Below are 14,786 nucleotides of genomic sequence, written 5' to 3'. Positions count from 1 at the left end.
AGATAGCCTATGGTGTGCTTAATTCTAAACAATAAAATTTTTATTTTATAAACACAGTCGTACAGAAATGAATGATTATTAATACTGTAACCAGTAAAGCATAATTTTGTTTTGTTTTTCTTACAGAGAAATGTGGACATATTACGATTTCTACTTTAAAATACGCCTGAGGCTCGGTAGGGCCAGGTGGTTAGGGCGCTCGATTCGTAATCTGAGGGTCGCGGGTTCGAATACCCATCACCCCAAACATGCTCACCCTTTCAGCCATGGGAGCATTATAGTATGACAGTCAATCCCACTATTGTTTGATAAAAGAGTAGTCCAATAGTTGGCGGTGGGTGGTGATAATCATTGTTCTTAACTTCCGGTTGTATCCTACTTGACGCAATTTCTGGTTTAACAGCAACACGAGCTATGATCATTTAATTCACACTATCAGATTCAGCTATACAAATACGAAGACCGTGGTAATTATTGTTATTTTGTTACTTGCGATTAAGCACAATTCATTGTATACCGTGGATACATTCAAAACTTTGAACAGTTGTATTAAAATAAAACAGTTGCGTGTGATCTTCTGTATTACAAACATATCAAACTTAGTAAATCAACATTCGTCACTCCCATTCTAACGGACGAGATACAGCTCTTCAAACACAATTCTGACACTTTTTTACGGTTCAGTTAGCACATCCAGAATCCTGACTCATTTTTATTGTAATTTATTCAGATACATCCTAACAGCATAAAAAAAAAAGACGATTCGCAGCCTATATAAATCCGTGAAACCGTTGCGTCCCATAAAGAAAACGTGCATCGCTAGACGGACCTCGAACGCAGATTCTTCGAAATGTCACGTCTCGTGCTAGCAGTTGTCGTAGCTGTCTTCCTGCTTGGAGGATTTTGTATGCAGTCTGGTAAGTATAATGTGACGAGTGTCTTATAGCTTTACATCTTCATAGAGTGTCTTATAGCTTTACATCTTCATAGAGTGTCTTATAGCTTTACATCTTCATAGAGTGTCTTATAGCTTTACATCTTCATAGAGTTTTGTATAGCTTTACATCTTCATAGAGTGTCTTATAGCTTTACATCTTCATAGAGTGTCTTATAGCTTTACATCTTCATAGAGTTTTGTATAGCTTTACATCTTCATAGAGTGTCTTATAGCTTTACATCTTCATAGAGTGTCTTATAGCTTTACATCTTCATAGAGTGTCTTATAGCTTTACATCTTCATAGAGTTTTGTATAGCTTTACATCTTCATAGAGTGTCTTATAGCTTTACATCTTCATAGAGTGTCTTATAGCTTTACATCTTCATAGAGTGTCTTATAGCTTTACATCTTCATAGAGTTTTGTATAGCTTTACATCTTCATAGAGTGTCTTATAGCTTTACATCTTCATAGAGTGTCTTATAGCTTTACATCTTCATAGAGTGTCTTATAGCTTTACATCTTCATAGAGTTTTGTATAGCTTTACATCTTCATAGAGTGTCTTATAGCTTTACATCTTCATAGAGTGTCTTATAGCTTTACATCTTCATAGAGTTTTGTATAGCTTTACATCTTCATAGAGTGTCTTATAGCTTTACATCTTCATAGAGTGTCTTATAGCTTTACATCTTCATAGAGTGTCTTATAGCTTTACATCTTCATAGAGTGTCTTATAGCTTTACATCTTCATAGAGTTTTGTATAGCTTTACATCTTCATAAAGTGTCTTATAGCTTTACATCTTCATAGAGTTTTGTATAGCTTTACATCTTCATAAAGTGTCTTATAGCTTTACATCTTCATAGAGTTTTGTATAGCTTTACATCTTCATAGAGTGTCTTATAGCTTTACATCTTCATAGAGTGTCTTATAGCTTTACATCTTCATAGAGTGTCTTATAGCTTTACATCTTCATAGAGTGTCTTATAGCTTTACATCTTCATAGAGTTTTGTATTGCTTTACATCTTCATAGAGTGTCTTATAGCTTTACATCTTCATAGAGTGTCTTATAGCTTTACATCTTCATAGAGTGTCTTATAGCTTTACATCTTCATAGAGTTTTTTTCTTTAAATCAGAATTACTTTTAAGTTGATAAAATCTTACTTTGAGATTCTACACTTGTCACACGTCTTAATTTAAAACTTTTCAATTCAACATGCTAATACGAATAAAAATAACAGCCCTCTGGAGGACTGTTTATCACTTTCGCTTTAGAATCGAAAATATTTCCCTATATATTCTTGTCATGAATGAAAATCTCCAACACGCTTGCGTTCTATGTTTTTCTCGTCTTGTTTGTTTTGTAGCTAAGCACAAGTCTGTACAATGGGCTGGCTATCTGCGCTGCGCCCACCACATCTAACCAAACCTGATATTTAGCGTTACAAGACTTCACACTAACTGGAGGTTTCGGATTTTGCCCATACCAGAATGGCTTCTTGTATGAATATTTATTAATTCACACTTCTAGCGTGAAAGATTTAGTTGTTTGTTGTTTTGAATTGAGCACAAAGCTACACAATGGGCTATCTGTGCTCTGCCCACCACGGGTATCGAAACCCGGTGTTTAGCGTTGTAAGTCTGCAGACATACCGCTGAGCCACTGGGGACATGAAAAGTTTAGTTGATGAGTAGTGTTAGTGTGGTTGGACTGTGAACCTAAATGTGGATCCTATTGGTTGTTTGCTTTTCCTCCTAATCTATCAGTAGACCCTCTTGGTTAGCTCTTATTTTTTTGGTCAATCGCTTCTAAATAGGGTTCGTCTATATGGTTGTTCAGCAGCTCTGTATGAAAATTCGAAAACAAATAGACAATAGGTAAAGTTGAAAGATACTAAAATAAACAAACTATGTGAGGAATTAAGGATCAGACATCAGATCTGATGAACATATGCGGAATATGTCTTGCTGACTATTTCGTTTCACCTAAAGTTTTGTTTTTACGATACGGATAACGTTTCGGTTGTATAGTGCTCCTCAAGACGTTTCAAGGCGAAATGTTGATCAATAAAAGATATGTTCTGGAGAGGGCCCGGCATGGCCGGGTGGGTTAAGGCGTTCGACGAGTTCGAATCCCCATCACACCAAACATGCTCGTCCTTTCAGCCGTGGGGATGTTATAATGTGACCATCAATCCCACTATTAGTTGGTAAAAGAGTAGCCCAAGAGCTGGCGGTGGGTGGTGATAACTAGCTACCTTCCCTCTAGTCTTACACTGCTAAATTAGGGACGGCTAGCGCAGAGAACCCTCGTGTAGCTTTGCGCGAAATTTAAAACAAAGGAAACAAACCAAAATGATGATACGTACGTTAAACAACGTTATATGTCACATCGATACCTGAACAAAAGAAGATAAATTCAGTGTTTTTAATACTATCTGAAACAAATTTTAAATTCACGAGTGGACGTCATCTCACCCTTAAAAATAAATAAGGTTCTCTAAACATTGTTGAGATTGTGTAAACATTGTTGAGATTCTGTAAACATTGTTGAAATTCTGTAAACATTGTTGAGATTCTGTAAACATTGTTTGATGAATTTAGTGAGTAGAATATACTGTTTAGATAAATTCTCTTTGTATTGTGGTTTAGACCATATTAGATGAACAAGAAAGGTCCTATTAAAGGTCATCTAATGATAGTCCCCTGTAAATCAAACTTAGAATTATCACGTAAGGTGCGGGAAGATTGTTTTTCTTGTAACGTATTCATGTTTTACAGACGGAAGGCGAGGAAGATTCCGACCTAGAGAAGTAAACACCACTTGTCTTGTGGAAAACCTTCCTGATGAGGTAACATATCACGACTACGAAACTTATACGATCGTTTTGTTACCATCACGTTTAAATATTAAAACACTCCCCAGTGGAATGGCAGTGTAACCTTAAAACTTTGTAACTTCCACTATCATCAAACAAGTTCAATTAGTTTGTGTTAAAATGTTGACAAATTTAAAAGATTGACCTGGAGACGACTTGAATGAGTAATGAATGACACTTTATCGTAAATGTACAACACTTCGGCAAGATTACGTCATCATCAGGTACCGATAATATTATCCAACGTTTCATACTGAACGTTTGTTTATTAATAAACTCGGAAATTACTATTTAATGAGCATTTACTAACGGTATTACGTCATCAACTTATCCAAAGTTTCAGACTGAGTTTTCGTTTAATAAACTCCGTAATTATCATTTAGTGACAAGATTATGTCATCACCAGGTACCAATAATCTTATCAAAACATTGTACATTTATAATAAAACTTTCTTTATTATGTTTATACCGTAGAAAGTTTCAAAACTTGCGTATACAAGGTATAAGAGTCACAGCCATCATTGAATTGCATTTAAACTCAAAGAAAAGACAGAATTAAAAGCATTTTTATCACCTTCTTTGACACTAATCTCAGGTCTCAACTTGTGAACTAGTCCATTTAAAAGAGAGCTTGCTTAGTCTCAAGCTGAGACCCTGGTTTAATTTTGAAAGAAGCTGACAATAAACAGCTTTTAGTTTTATAGATAAACAGAGACGAGTTATTTTTCACTGCCTTTGAATATTAACTTCTTCCGAGCCATGTTCGTGTTGAATCTCATTTTGTAGCGCTAAGTTCTTGACAGACTTATTTTGCATTCCATTTAACTAACAATGTCCTTTATTTTATAGATGAAAACCAATTTTGAAGATTGTATTGCCAACGAAACTAACGTTTGGATACGCGAGATTAAGACGGTAAGATGTTTATTTCATTTCGTTTTATCAGTCTATAATAATAATTTCTGGTACAGATCTGCTAAAAATTTGACCTTTCACACTGAGCACGGACTAGTGCACGAATAAAACAGTACTGGTAGAAAAGTATTAGAAAATAACCTGTTATTTATTCCTTATGAAATATAGATATTTAACTAGTGAGTATATGTATTCAGAATATTTTTAAAAATCGAATTATATTTAAATGAAACATAACTTAATAAAAACATTTTGATGCAGGTGTATCATAGTTGCTGTAGTCTCATTTAATAGGCTTACGACTAATGTAAAAATCAAAGTATATTACGAACCAACACAGTTTCTACTCTGGACTATTCAATGATTATATTAATTGTCCATTTTATTTATTTATTGTTAATAAGGTTCTTCAAGCCTACACGTTAATAATAGTTATGTATCCAATAAGTCCTCAAATTATCGAAGGCTTTCATTCACATGAACAAAAGACTCTATGGTTATTTCTTATGTATACACAAGTTTAGTGACTCTCTGATTGTTCCTTATATAAAACAGGCAAACGTCTAGTGAGTCCTTAGCAATCCCATGTCAAAAGAGACACAAATGTTTCATTACACCGTAATCTTTGTATTTCTATACTATCGTTGAGACAAAGAGACAATAATTGAATAACAAACAAACTTCTATAAACCGTAAAACGAAAGAACTGCTTCGATTCCTTTAAGGATATTAAGTCACGTCATTCAGTAACATGGTTCTGTTCGTTACATCTAAATCACAATTACAATGTGTGGGGGTGTGGCGCGGCGTATCTGGTATCACAGTGTGAAAATGAAAACATTAATATTACACAGAAATGTTGTAACTGCAAGGAAGCACGTACAGCCAATTACAAAGGCTGTTAAAAATATTATCACATAAAACAACAAATCTTCAATAACAGAAACAACACACAAGCACTACCAAAAGATACACAAAATAAACCTCCACCATCAACACAAACTTCAAAACAAATTACCTCCAAAACATACGTCGCAGTAGTCATAATGGACTCAGGATACAAACAAAACGAAACTATTACAACCATAGATAAAACAAATACAGCTACAGAACTGATAAAACCAAATAGTAATAAACAAAAACTGACAAACTATCATGTGTAAACGTAGTAAAAACATATGCAAGATTAAATGATTAATTAAGTTCGAAGAAGTGTGTTCCAATATGAACAGATCTTGTTAAGATAAAGTGTAATTAATACAGTCACATGTGGCATCCAGTACCAGGCCCGGCATGGCCAAACGTGTTAAGGCGTTCGACTCGTAATCTGAGGGTCGTGGGTTCGAATCCCGGTCACACCAAACATGCTCGCCCTCCCACCCTGCGAGCGTTATAATGTGATGGTTAATCCCATTATAGAGTAGCTTAAGAGTTGCCGGTGGGTGGTGATGACTAGCTGCCTTCCTTCTAGTCTTACACTGCTAAATTAAGGACGGCTAGCGCAGATAACCCTCGAGTAGCTTTGCGCGAAATTAAAACAAACAAACAAACAAACAAATTCAGTACCAAGAACTGTGAGATAAAGTATAATCCAATACCAAGAAATGTAGGATTACGTTTACAGTATAATCCAGTACCAATAAATATAGGATTACGTTTACAGTATAATCCAGTACCAAGAAATGTAGGATTACGTTTACAGTATAATCCAGTACCAAGAAATGTAGGATTACGTTTACAGTATAATCCAGTACCAAGAAATGTAGGATTACGTTTACAGTATAATCCAGTACCAAGAAATATAGGATTACGTTTGTATAATCCAGTACCAAGAAATGTAGGATTACGTTTACAGTATAATCCAGTACCAAGAAATGTAGGATTACGTTTACAGTATAATCCCGTACCAAGAAATGTAGGATTACGTTTACAGTATAATCCCGTACCAAGAAATGTAGGATTACGTTTACAGTATAATCTAGTATCAAAAAATGTAGGATTACGTTTACAGTATAATCTAGTACCAAGAAATGTAGGATTACGTTTACAGTATAATCCAGTACCAAGAAATGTAGGATTACGTTTACAGTATAATCTAGTACCAAGAAATGTAGGATTAAGTTTACAGTATAATCTAGTACCAAGAAATGTAGGATTAAGTTTACAGTATAATCTAGTACCAAGAAATGTAGGATTACGTTTACAGTATAATCCAGTACCAAGAAATGTAGGATTACGTTTACAGTATAATCTAGTACCAAGAAATGTAGGATTACGTTTACAGTATAATCCAGTACCAAGAAATGTAGGATTACGTTTACAGTATAATCTAGTACCAAGAAATGTAGGATTACGTTTACAGTATAATCTAGTACCAAGACATGTGATATTTAAATAAAAGTGCTATCTGTTTCCATGCCAACGAGAAGATGGGTGGCTGATGGCTAACTCGATATTTTTTTTTTTTTCAGTGTTTGTACCTGGCATTAGAAGACGTGGTAATGGTAAGATTATAATATTTATTACTGGAATATATGATACCTCTGTGAAACCGGGAACTTTTCGTGAATATTTAGCATCATAAACTAGACAGACTTTTATCAACTTTTGTATTTAACTGAGAGTTAAGTTGAGGTAGTAACACTAGGAAAAGTGAAAACAAACCATTTAATGAAATCAAAGCAAATTAAGCCCTAACTACGACAGTTAACAATGAGAATTTAAAACACGTTACGTTCGTTCTGAATAAAATGTTTGTAACTAATTTTTTTCTCCGTTATTTCAGTTGAGTTAGTTAGTAGTAATAATCACTGGGGTACTTGAACACTGTTATAACACCACGATATTGATAATATAGGTACATAACACTGTTATAATACCACGATATTGATAATACAGGTATATTAACACTGTTATAATACCACTATATTGATAATATAGGTATATTAACACTGTTATAATACCACGATATTGATAATACAGGTATATTAACACTGTTATAATACCACGATATTGATAATACAGGTATATTAACACTGTTATAATACCACGATATTGATAATACAGGTATATTAACACTGTTATAATACCACGATATTGATAATACAGGTATATTAACACTGTTATAATACCACGATATTGATAATATAGGTATATTAACACTGTTATAATACCACGATATTGATAATACAGGTATATTAACACTGTTATAATACCACGATATTGATAATACAGGTATATTAACACTGTTATAATACCACGATATTGATAACGTGTGTAGCTTAGCATTTACTTCATAACTATAACGTAAATAAATTAACACTGACGTAACACTACGATATCAGTAACGTGGCTGTGTTAATATTGATTTAATATGATGTTATCAATAGCGTGGATAGGTTACCAAGGGCTTACTTGTTACCACAGTAAAATTCCATGTTCCAAAAGGTAAAATATTTTATAAGTTATTTATTTGACGCAGATGAGTGGAAATGACACAAGCATCGGATCCATTATAGACGACTTTGGAATAATGTGTAATTCAAACTCACAGGTAAGCAACTGTTAAAAAACATTGAATTTAACATGTTAATAATGAAGCTTTAAACAAGCATTGCAGAATATAACAAGTAATAATGAGTAAAGCATAGAAGAAAATAATAACTGTATTCAATAAAATGTGGAATAAAATAATAAACAATATTCAATAAAATATGGAATAAAATAATAAACAGTATTCAATAAAATATGAGATAAAATAATAAATAATATTCAATAAAGTATGGAATAAAATAATAAACAATATTCAATAAAGTATGGAATAAAATAATAAACAATATTCAATAAAGTATGGAATAAAATAATAAACAATATTCAATAAAATATGAAATAAAATAATAAACAATATTCAATAAAGCATGGAATAAAGTAATAAACAATATTCAATAAAGTATGGAATAAAATAATAAACAATAATAAAAAAATGTTGAAATAAACCAATATTCAATAAAGACTGGAAACAAATAATAAAATATGTTCTGAAACCGATCAGTCCTACATAACCAAACTTCCAGAAAATAAATGTTAAAACTATTGCTTGTTAACAAATAACATAAAACCAAGAGAACTTAGATATCTGTCCTTTGGGTTTGCGTACGTATAAGACGTTTCTCTTAACTTACAATGATATTTGGTAGAAAAGTTTTAGCTATTTTTATATTAGGTTCTGGTAAAAAAAATAACCAAGACCTAATATTTGTAACTTAATTATTGTAGTTTTAGGTTTAATAATTAACAATCGGGACCTAATTAACAAGAAGCTGTTTAACAAACAAATTACAAAAATTATTGCAAAAAATATGCCAGTTTGTAGAGCTTTATATAATTTAATTTTGGAAGTTCTGAAACATAGAATTAAAAAATTTATTAAAAAAATACAAGTTCGAAATAATGTTTGTTTCGTAACATAATTCGTCAAAATCATATACATTTGTTTTAAAACCAAACAACAGACTACTTTGTAATTAATATGTAACTTGTTTGTTTATGTTTTCAGGATTCACTTCGTCCATATGTTAATTGTATTGGAAGACATCTCAGACGTCAGGTTAGTTTTCTTCTTATTTCTGTAATTAAAATACCGTTTTCTTTATTCAAAAAACGATTCTAACACATGTTTTATGTCAACAGATGTAACAAGAAGTTTCGTTAACTAATTAAGTCTCTCCATACAATACATCTACTCAAATCTTTTTATAACTTTTGCTTACATTGGCTGTTTATAAACAGCAGAGCCTGTTTAATCTTAGAATTAAGCATGCGGGATTATCATATGAGTGTCCCTATACCCTAAAAGAAAAAAATATCCTATTCCTCATTTTGAAAACGTTAGGGCGTTATAAGAGTGAAAGTCACCTCATACTATTCGACTATAGTATCTCAAGAGTTGGTTGTCGAAGGTGTAAATTAGCTTTCTTCCCGCTTGTCTAAAATTTTAAACCTGTCCCATGCTGAGTCAGTCACAACGCTAAAAATCCAGGGTTTGATTTACTGTGGCGAACAGAGCGCAGCGAAACTTATTATGTAGCCTTGCGCTAAATCGAACAAACGAAACAAAGCATCAAGAATAACAAATATATATGCACAGAACTTAAGAACAATTAGGGAAAAATGTTTTGCATCTCTTTGTTAATTTCATACGTCTGGAATATTAGTGACACTGACTAGATAATTCTTTGGTAACTGTTGATTGTATGATACATCGACAAGATAATTCTATGGTAACTGTTGATTGTATAACACATTGACTATATAATTCTATGGTAACTGTTGATTGTATGACACATTGACTATATAATTCTTGGTAAATGGCTATATAATTATTTTTTGTGATTTGTATGAATAGTGTGGTTTTGGCGGAAGACGTAGAGCAGGAGGAAGAAACGGTGGAAGAAGAGGCGAAGGAAGAAGAGGCGAAGGAAGGAGAGGCGGAGGAAGGAGAGGCGGACGAAATGGTGGTAAGTGATAACATGGTTAACGCAATCATGATAAGAAAAATAATTATTATCACATGTAATTCATATTCTTATAACTTTGTACAAAAAGTGAGCAAAGTAACATAAAATTATGTAACAGGCAAATAGTTCTTTAGATTATTATAAAACAAGTAGACTGTCTCATTAAGGCTACTACAAAACAAGTAGACTGTCTCATTAAGGCTATTATTATAAAACAAGAAAAGTGTCTCATTAAGGCTATTATTATAAAACAAGTAGACTGTCTCATTAAGGCTATTATTATTAAACAAGAAAAGTGTCTCATTAAGGCTATTATTATAAAACAAGTAGACTGTCTCATTAAGGCTATTATTATAAAACAAGAAAAGTGTCTCATTAAGGCTATTATTATAAAACAAGTAGACTGTCTCATTAAGGTTATTATTATAAAACAAGAAAAGTGTCTCATTAAGGCTACTACAAAACAAGTAGACTGTCTCATTAAGGTTATTATAGAGGTAGCCAGCTATCTCTTAAAGGTTTACTTAGGGGTTTTACGTATTTTTCAGTTATCAGAACGATAGTTTTATATTATTCATACATGTTGTTTATTAGATAAATAAGTATGGTACTTGTTCTTACGTTCAATCTTAGTTATCGTGATTTTTAATGTTTTATTTTTTCTGCTAAGCATCACCTAACAAATTACTCGTGACTTTATGTTTTATTAAAAATGTGTGTAATATACATGTATCTTTATAACGCTTCCATGAATTTTGATTAACACCTACAAGTTTTCATTAGTGAATAGCATTTTTTTTTATTAAACGCATTTTACAAGGTGCTAAAATCATTTGGAATAATTCTAATGTCACAGTCTCGCCAACGGTGACGAAGAAAGATCGACTGGTCATCTACTGTATGTTCGCGTGCTCTTAAATTCTCTGTAAAGCTCTCACAGCCATGACTATTTCTTATACGTGTAAATTTGTAGACAACGTGAGAGTGATTTGTTTTAAGGACCGTGTTCTTTAAATTTGAAATAATTACGTACACGACACGTCAGTTAGGAAAACAATTTTAAATTATTTTGTAGATGAGTTTTATTATTCAAAATCATTTCAAACTTTTACCTCTAAAATGGAGCATACAATAACTTATTTATTTAGTTTCAACGTATTTACTAAACCTAGGAAGGTGTATAACATTTTAAAAAATTCTTAGTGACACTTACAAATAACTGTACAGAGAAACTAGTCCCCTAGTGCTGTATGTCTGTGAACTTAGAACGCTAAAAACCGGGTTTTGATACCTATGGTGGGAAAAGTATAGCCAGCCCAATGTGTAGCTTTGTGCTTAATTCAAAACAACAGAAAAACTATTTTATTGTAAAAAAATGATATTTGGTAATTCTTTTCGAATCCACAAAATGAACTAACTTTATTATAGGCCTCATTAAATAAATTACAATTTAAATTCAAAAGGTCAGCAACTATCAAAGTGAGAATATCAATTTTTATAGATACACAAAATGCATCATGAGTAGAATGTAAAAACCAATCAGCGTCATACAGTTAAATATAGTAAAACTACGTATCAAATAATGAATATTTTAACTTTTTATTTTTTGTAGGTTGACAAGAATGACAGCAGATGGCAGCAGCTGTATGGACTTATAAGCTCTTTGTATCTTGATAAATTTTTATTTTCTTCACGAACTGTATTTTTCTAGTTTCACGTATGTTTTCTGTAAGAGTAGTCCATTATGTAATAAATTACAATCATGTATGGATTCTAGTTTCACGTATGTTTTCTGTAAGAGCAGTCCACTATGTAATAAATTATGATCATGTATGGATACAGTTTATTTCAATATTTCTTGTAGTTGTAGAATCATGTACAACTCATGTTTTCCACATATTTCAAGAATAACTTTGGAAATCTGTAAACTGTAACTACAAGCCATGTTATAATCGTCATACATGCCACTAATTTGTTTCGTATTCGTTCACCAGTTTATTCATTGTCACCAGTTTTCCATAATAATAACAGTCGAAGCAAAAAAATTGTTTTATCTCGAACACTTTCAGTGCCTTGGAACATTCCATGAACTTACAATATTTGTGATGGTCTGAGAACAAACTAGATATAAAACCAGTAATAAGCATTTTTGCGGCTTTATGTGGAAATAGATGTATGCCATATAAATTTAATTGTTTCTTAGCTGTAAGATAAAAAATACAAAAAGATGGAAGGAAGCTAGTATAAAGGAAAGTTTTAGACATTGTGTTGTGAAAAGGCTTAGAATAAAACGTAATAAGTTTTAATCTTCGTACATAAATCTGAGCATTTCTTTTCTGTTCCGTATTATCTTGTCTACATTAACCAAAGTCAATGACACACTTAACTAGAGCTTATCATGTAATTCAGCTACAGTTAATGATGTAATTCAACTACTTTTAATGATGAACTTAAACTATAATTAATATTGCACTTCAACTACAATATGGTATCACGTTTTGTATTATTGTTGGAAATAATTATGGAAACAGGAAAACTGTTATATAATGCAAATTGCAAATAACAGGATAATACATTTTGTGTAATAATGTAATGTGACCTAATGCAGCGTTGTGTTCACATGTTATAAACTGATTCTGTGTCAGGCAGTCAAACCAACACAAGGCCAATGAAATTATAAACAACGATACGGTTTCTAGTTTCGAAACTTATGGTAAAGACAGGGGTTCCTGGGAAGAAAAATATACACAACAAACGTATAGAATTGTTTGTTTTGAATTTCGCGCAAACCTACACAAGAGTTATCTGCGCTAGCCATCCCTAATTTAGCAGTGTAAGACTAGAAAGAAGGCAACTAATCATAACCACCCATCGCCACCTCTTGGGCTACTCTTTTACCAATGAATAATGGGATTGACAAGCACATTATAACGCCCCCATGGCTGAAAGGGCGAGCATGTTTGTTGCAACGGGGATTCGAACCCCTGACCCTCAAATTACAAGTCGAACGCCTTAACCCACCTGGCCATGCCGGGCCCAAAGGTACAGAAGTCAGAGTTTTAGCCAAAGACCTACTCCAATCAATAGATCGCAGTCTGACGTCATATTTTACCCAGTGCTCTATGAAAAAATCTGAAAAGAGTTTGTGAAACTGGTACTGGTGGCAATAAAATTGATTGAAGAAGAAAAATCAAAGTATCCAACAATGGTGTAAAGCATTTGGATTATAGACAGCGATAGAGTCAAGATCTTGAAAAGTACCACGTTACAAGTACTGGTGTCAACGTCACTTATTAACACATTAGTCCAAAATAGGATCAGTGAGTGTGCAGCTGCTCGGAAATATTTGGTGATAAAAAGCAATCAAACAAAAAATAAAAGAAATTAAACCTAGAAATATTAATTTTTACAACCAAATGTAAGATTGAGCTGTTTAGTAATAATCAACGGAAGTTTGTTCGAAGGAAACCTTAAGGGCAGTATGAGAATCAGTGTGTAACAGATACAGTAAAGTACAGGACTGGGTAAACACAAAACAGGGGCTATACCTCAGCCTGTAATCCAATGTACTGTGACTGCCAACAGGTATAAATTGGTTCTGACTCACTACGTCATTCCTTTATGGGCATATCTTATTGGACAGTATTTCAGCTTTCATGTTTCAGCGGCATGTCTGCGAACTTACAACGCTAAAATCCGGGTTTCGATACCCGTGGTGGGCAAAGTACAAATAGCCCATTGTGTCGCGTTGTTCTTAATTCAAAACAAAAACAACAACAGCTTCAACATGTCAATGAAGCCGAGCATAAAACCAACGTTATGAGAAACCCATTTGGGACATAACGAAGCTGATGGAACATTCGCAAGGATGACATGACATCCACCAAATGTTGATATGAACATTATTGTACTATATTGATTATGAGAAAGCTGAACAGCAGACGAATAACCTGAACGAACTGTAAAATATGTCACAGGATATTTAGAAAATATCACAGTTCTCTGTTGATAAACTGTATAAGAGCACAAGAACACGAAGTACCGTTTGTTTGTTTTAGAGCAGAACTATATTGGACTATCTGATGTCTTTTACGAACCCAGGATTTTAGCGTTGTATGTCCATAAATTTAACGCTGTCACACACTGGTAAAACACAGTATCAAGCTCTGCATTAAGCAGTATATATTTACTTGTGTGTGAATACACCTGTAATAATATATTTACTTGTGTGTGAGTACACCTGTAATAATATATTTACTTGTGTGTGAATACACCTGTAATAATATATTTACTTGTGTGTGAGTACACCTGTAATAATATATTTACTTGTGTGTGAATACACCTGTAATAATATATTTACTTGTGTTTGCGAACACGTGTGATGATTTATTCACACAACGAACAACTAAGTATGTCCTCAAGTTCATGTTTCTTGAAAGTCCGTTTTTATTGTTGTAAACTGTATTAATAAAGAGTTGTGAGATGGGTAATAAAACGTCCAGACTTAGTCCACTTATGACAATAATGTTCACTAAACG

At 32.8% G+C, this 14,786-nt stretch overlaps 2 protein-coding genes across 3 annotated transcripts in view; both read left to right on the top strand.

Annotated features, from left to right (window-relative positions):
* LOC143251046 (potassium voltage-gated channel protein Shal-like) overlaps positions 1-14,786 on the top strand; it is a 456,480-nt gene that overhangs the window by 243,604 nt on the left and 198,090 nt on the right. The window lies entirely within an intron of this gene.
* On the top strand, positions 763-12,019 carry LOC143251038 (uncharacterized). Its single transcript, XM_076502334.1, has 8 exons — positions 763-917; positions 3,720-3,790; positions 4,667-4,732; positions 7,204-7,236; positions 8,214-8,285; positions 9,288-9,338; positions 10,137-10,248; positions 11,861-12,019. The coding sequence occupies exons 1-8, from the start codon at positions 851-853 to the stop codon at positions 11,863-11,865; spliced, it is 477 nt and encodes a 158-aa protein (XP_076358449.1). The 5' UTR covers positions 763-850; the 3' UTR covers positions 11,866-12,019.

The sequence above is a fragment of the Tachypleus tridentatus genome, chromosome 5 (assembly GCF_004210375.1).
Source record: "Tachypleus tridentatus isolate NWPU-2018 chromosome 5, ASM421037v1, whole genome shotgun sequence".
In the NCBI taxonomy this organism is placed as follows: domain Eukaryota; kingdom Metazoa; phylum Arthropoda; class Merostomata; order Xiphosura; family Limulidae; genus Tachypleus; species Tachypleus tridentatus.
Note: the sequence above shows the minus strand (reverse complement) of the source record. Positions and strands in the feature narration are given on the sequence as shown.

What these genes read in the sequence shown, in the direction of transcription:
- LOC143251038 (XM_076502334.1), top strand. Translation starts at nt 851, where the DNA reads ATGTCACGTCTCGTGCTAGCAGTTGTCGTAGCTGTCTTCCTGCTTGGA. An exon ending in AGGATTTTGTATGCAGTCTG is followed by an intron (nt 918 to 3,719) that starts GTAAGTATAATG and finishes CATGTTTTACAG; the next exon opens with ACGGAAGGCGAGGAAGATTC. An exon ending in TGGAAAACCTTCCTGATGAG is followed by an intron (nt 3,791 to 4,666) that starts GTAACATATCAC and finishes TTTATTTTATAG; the next exon opens with ATGAAAACCAATTTTGAAGA.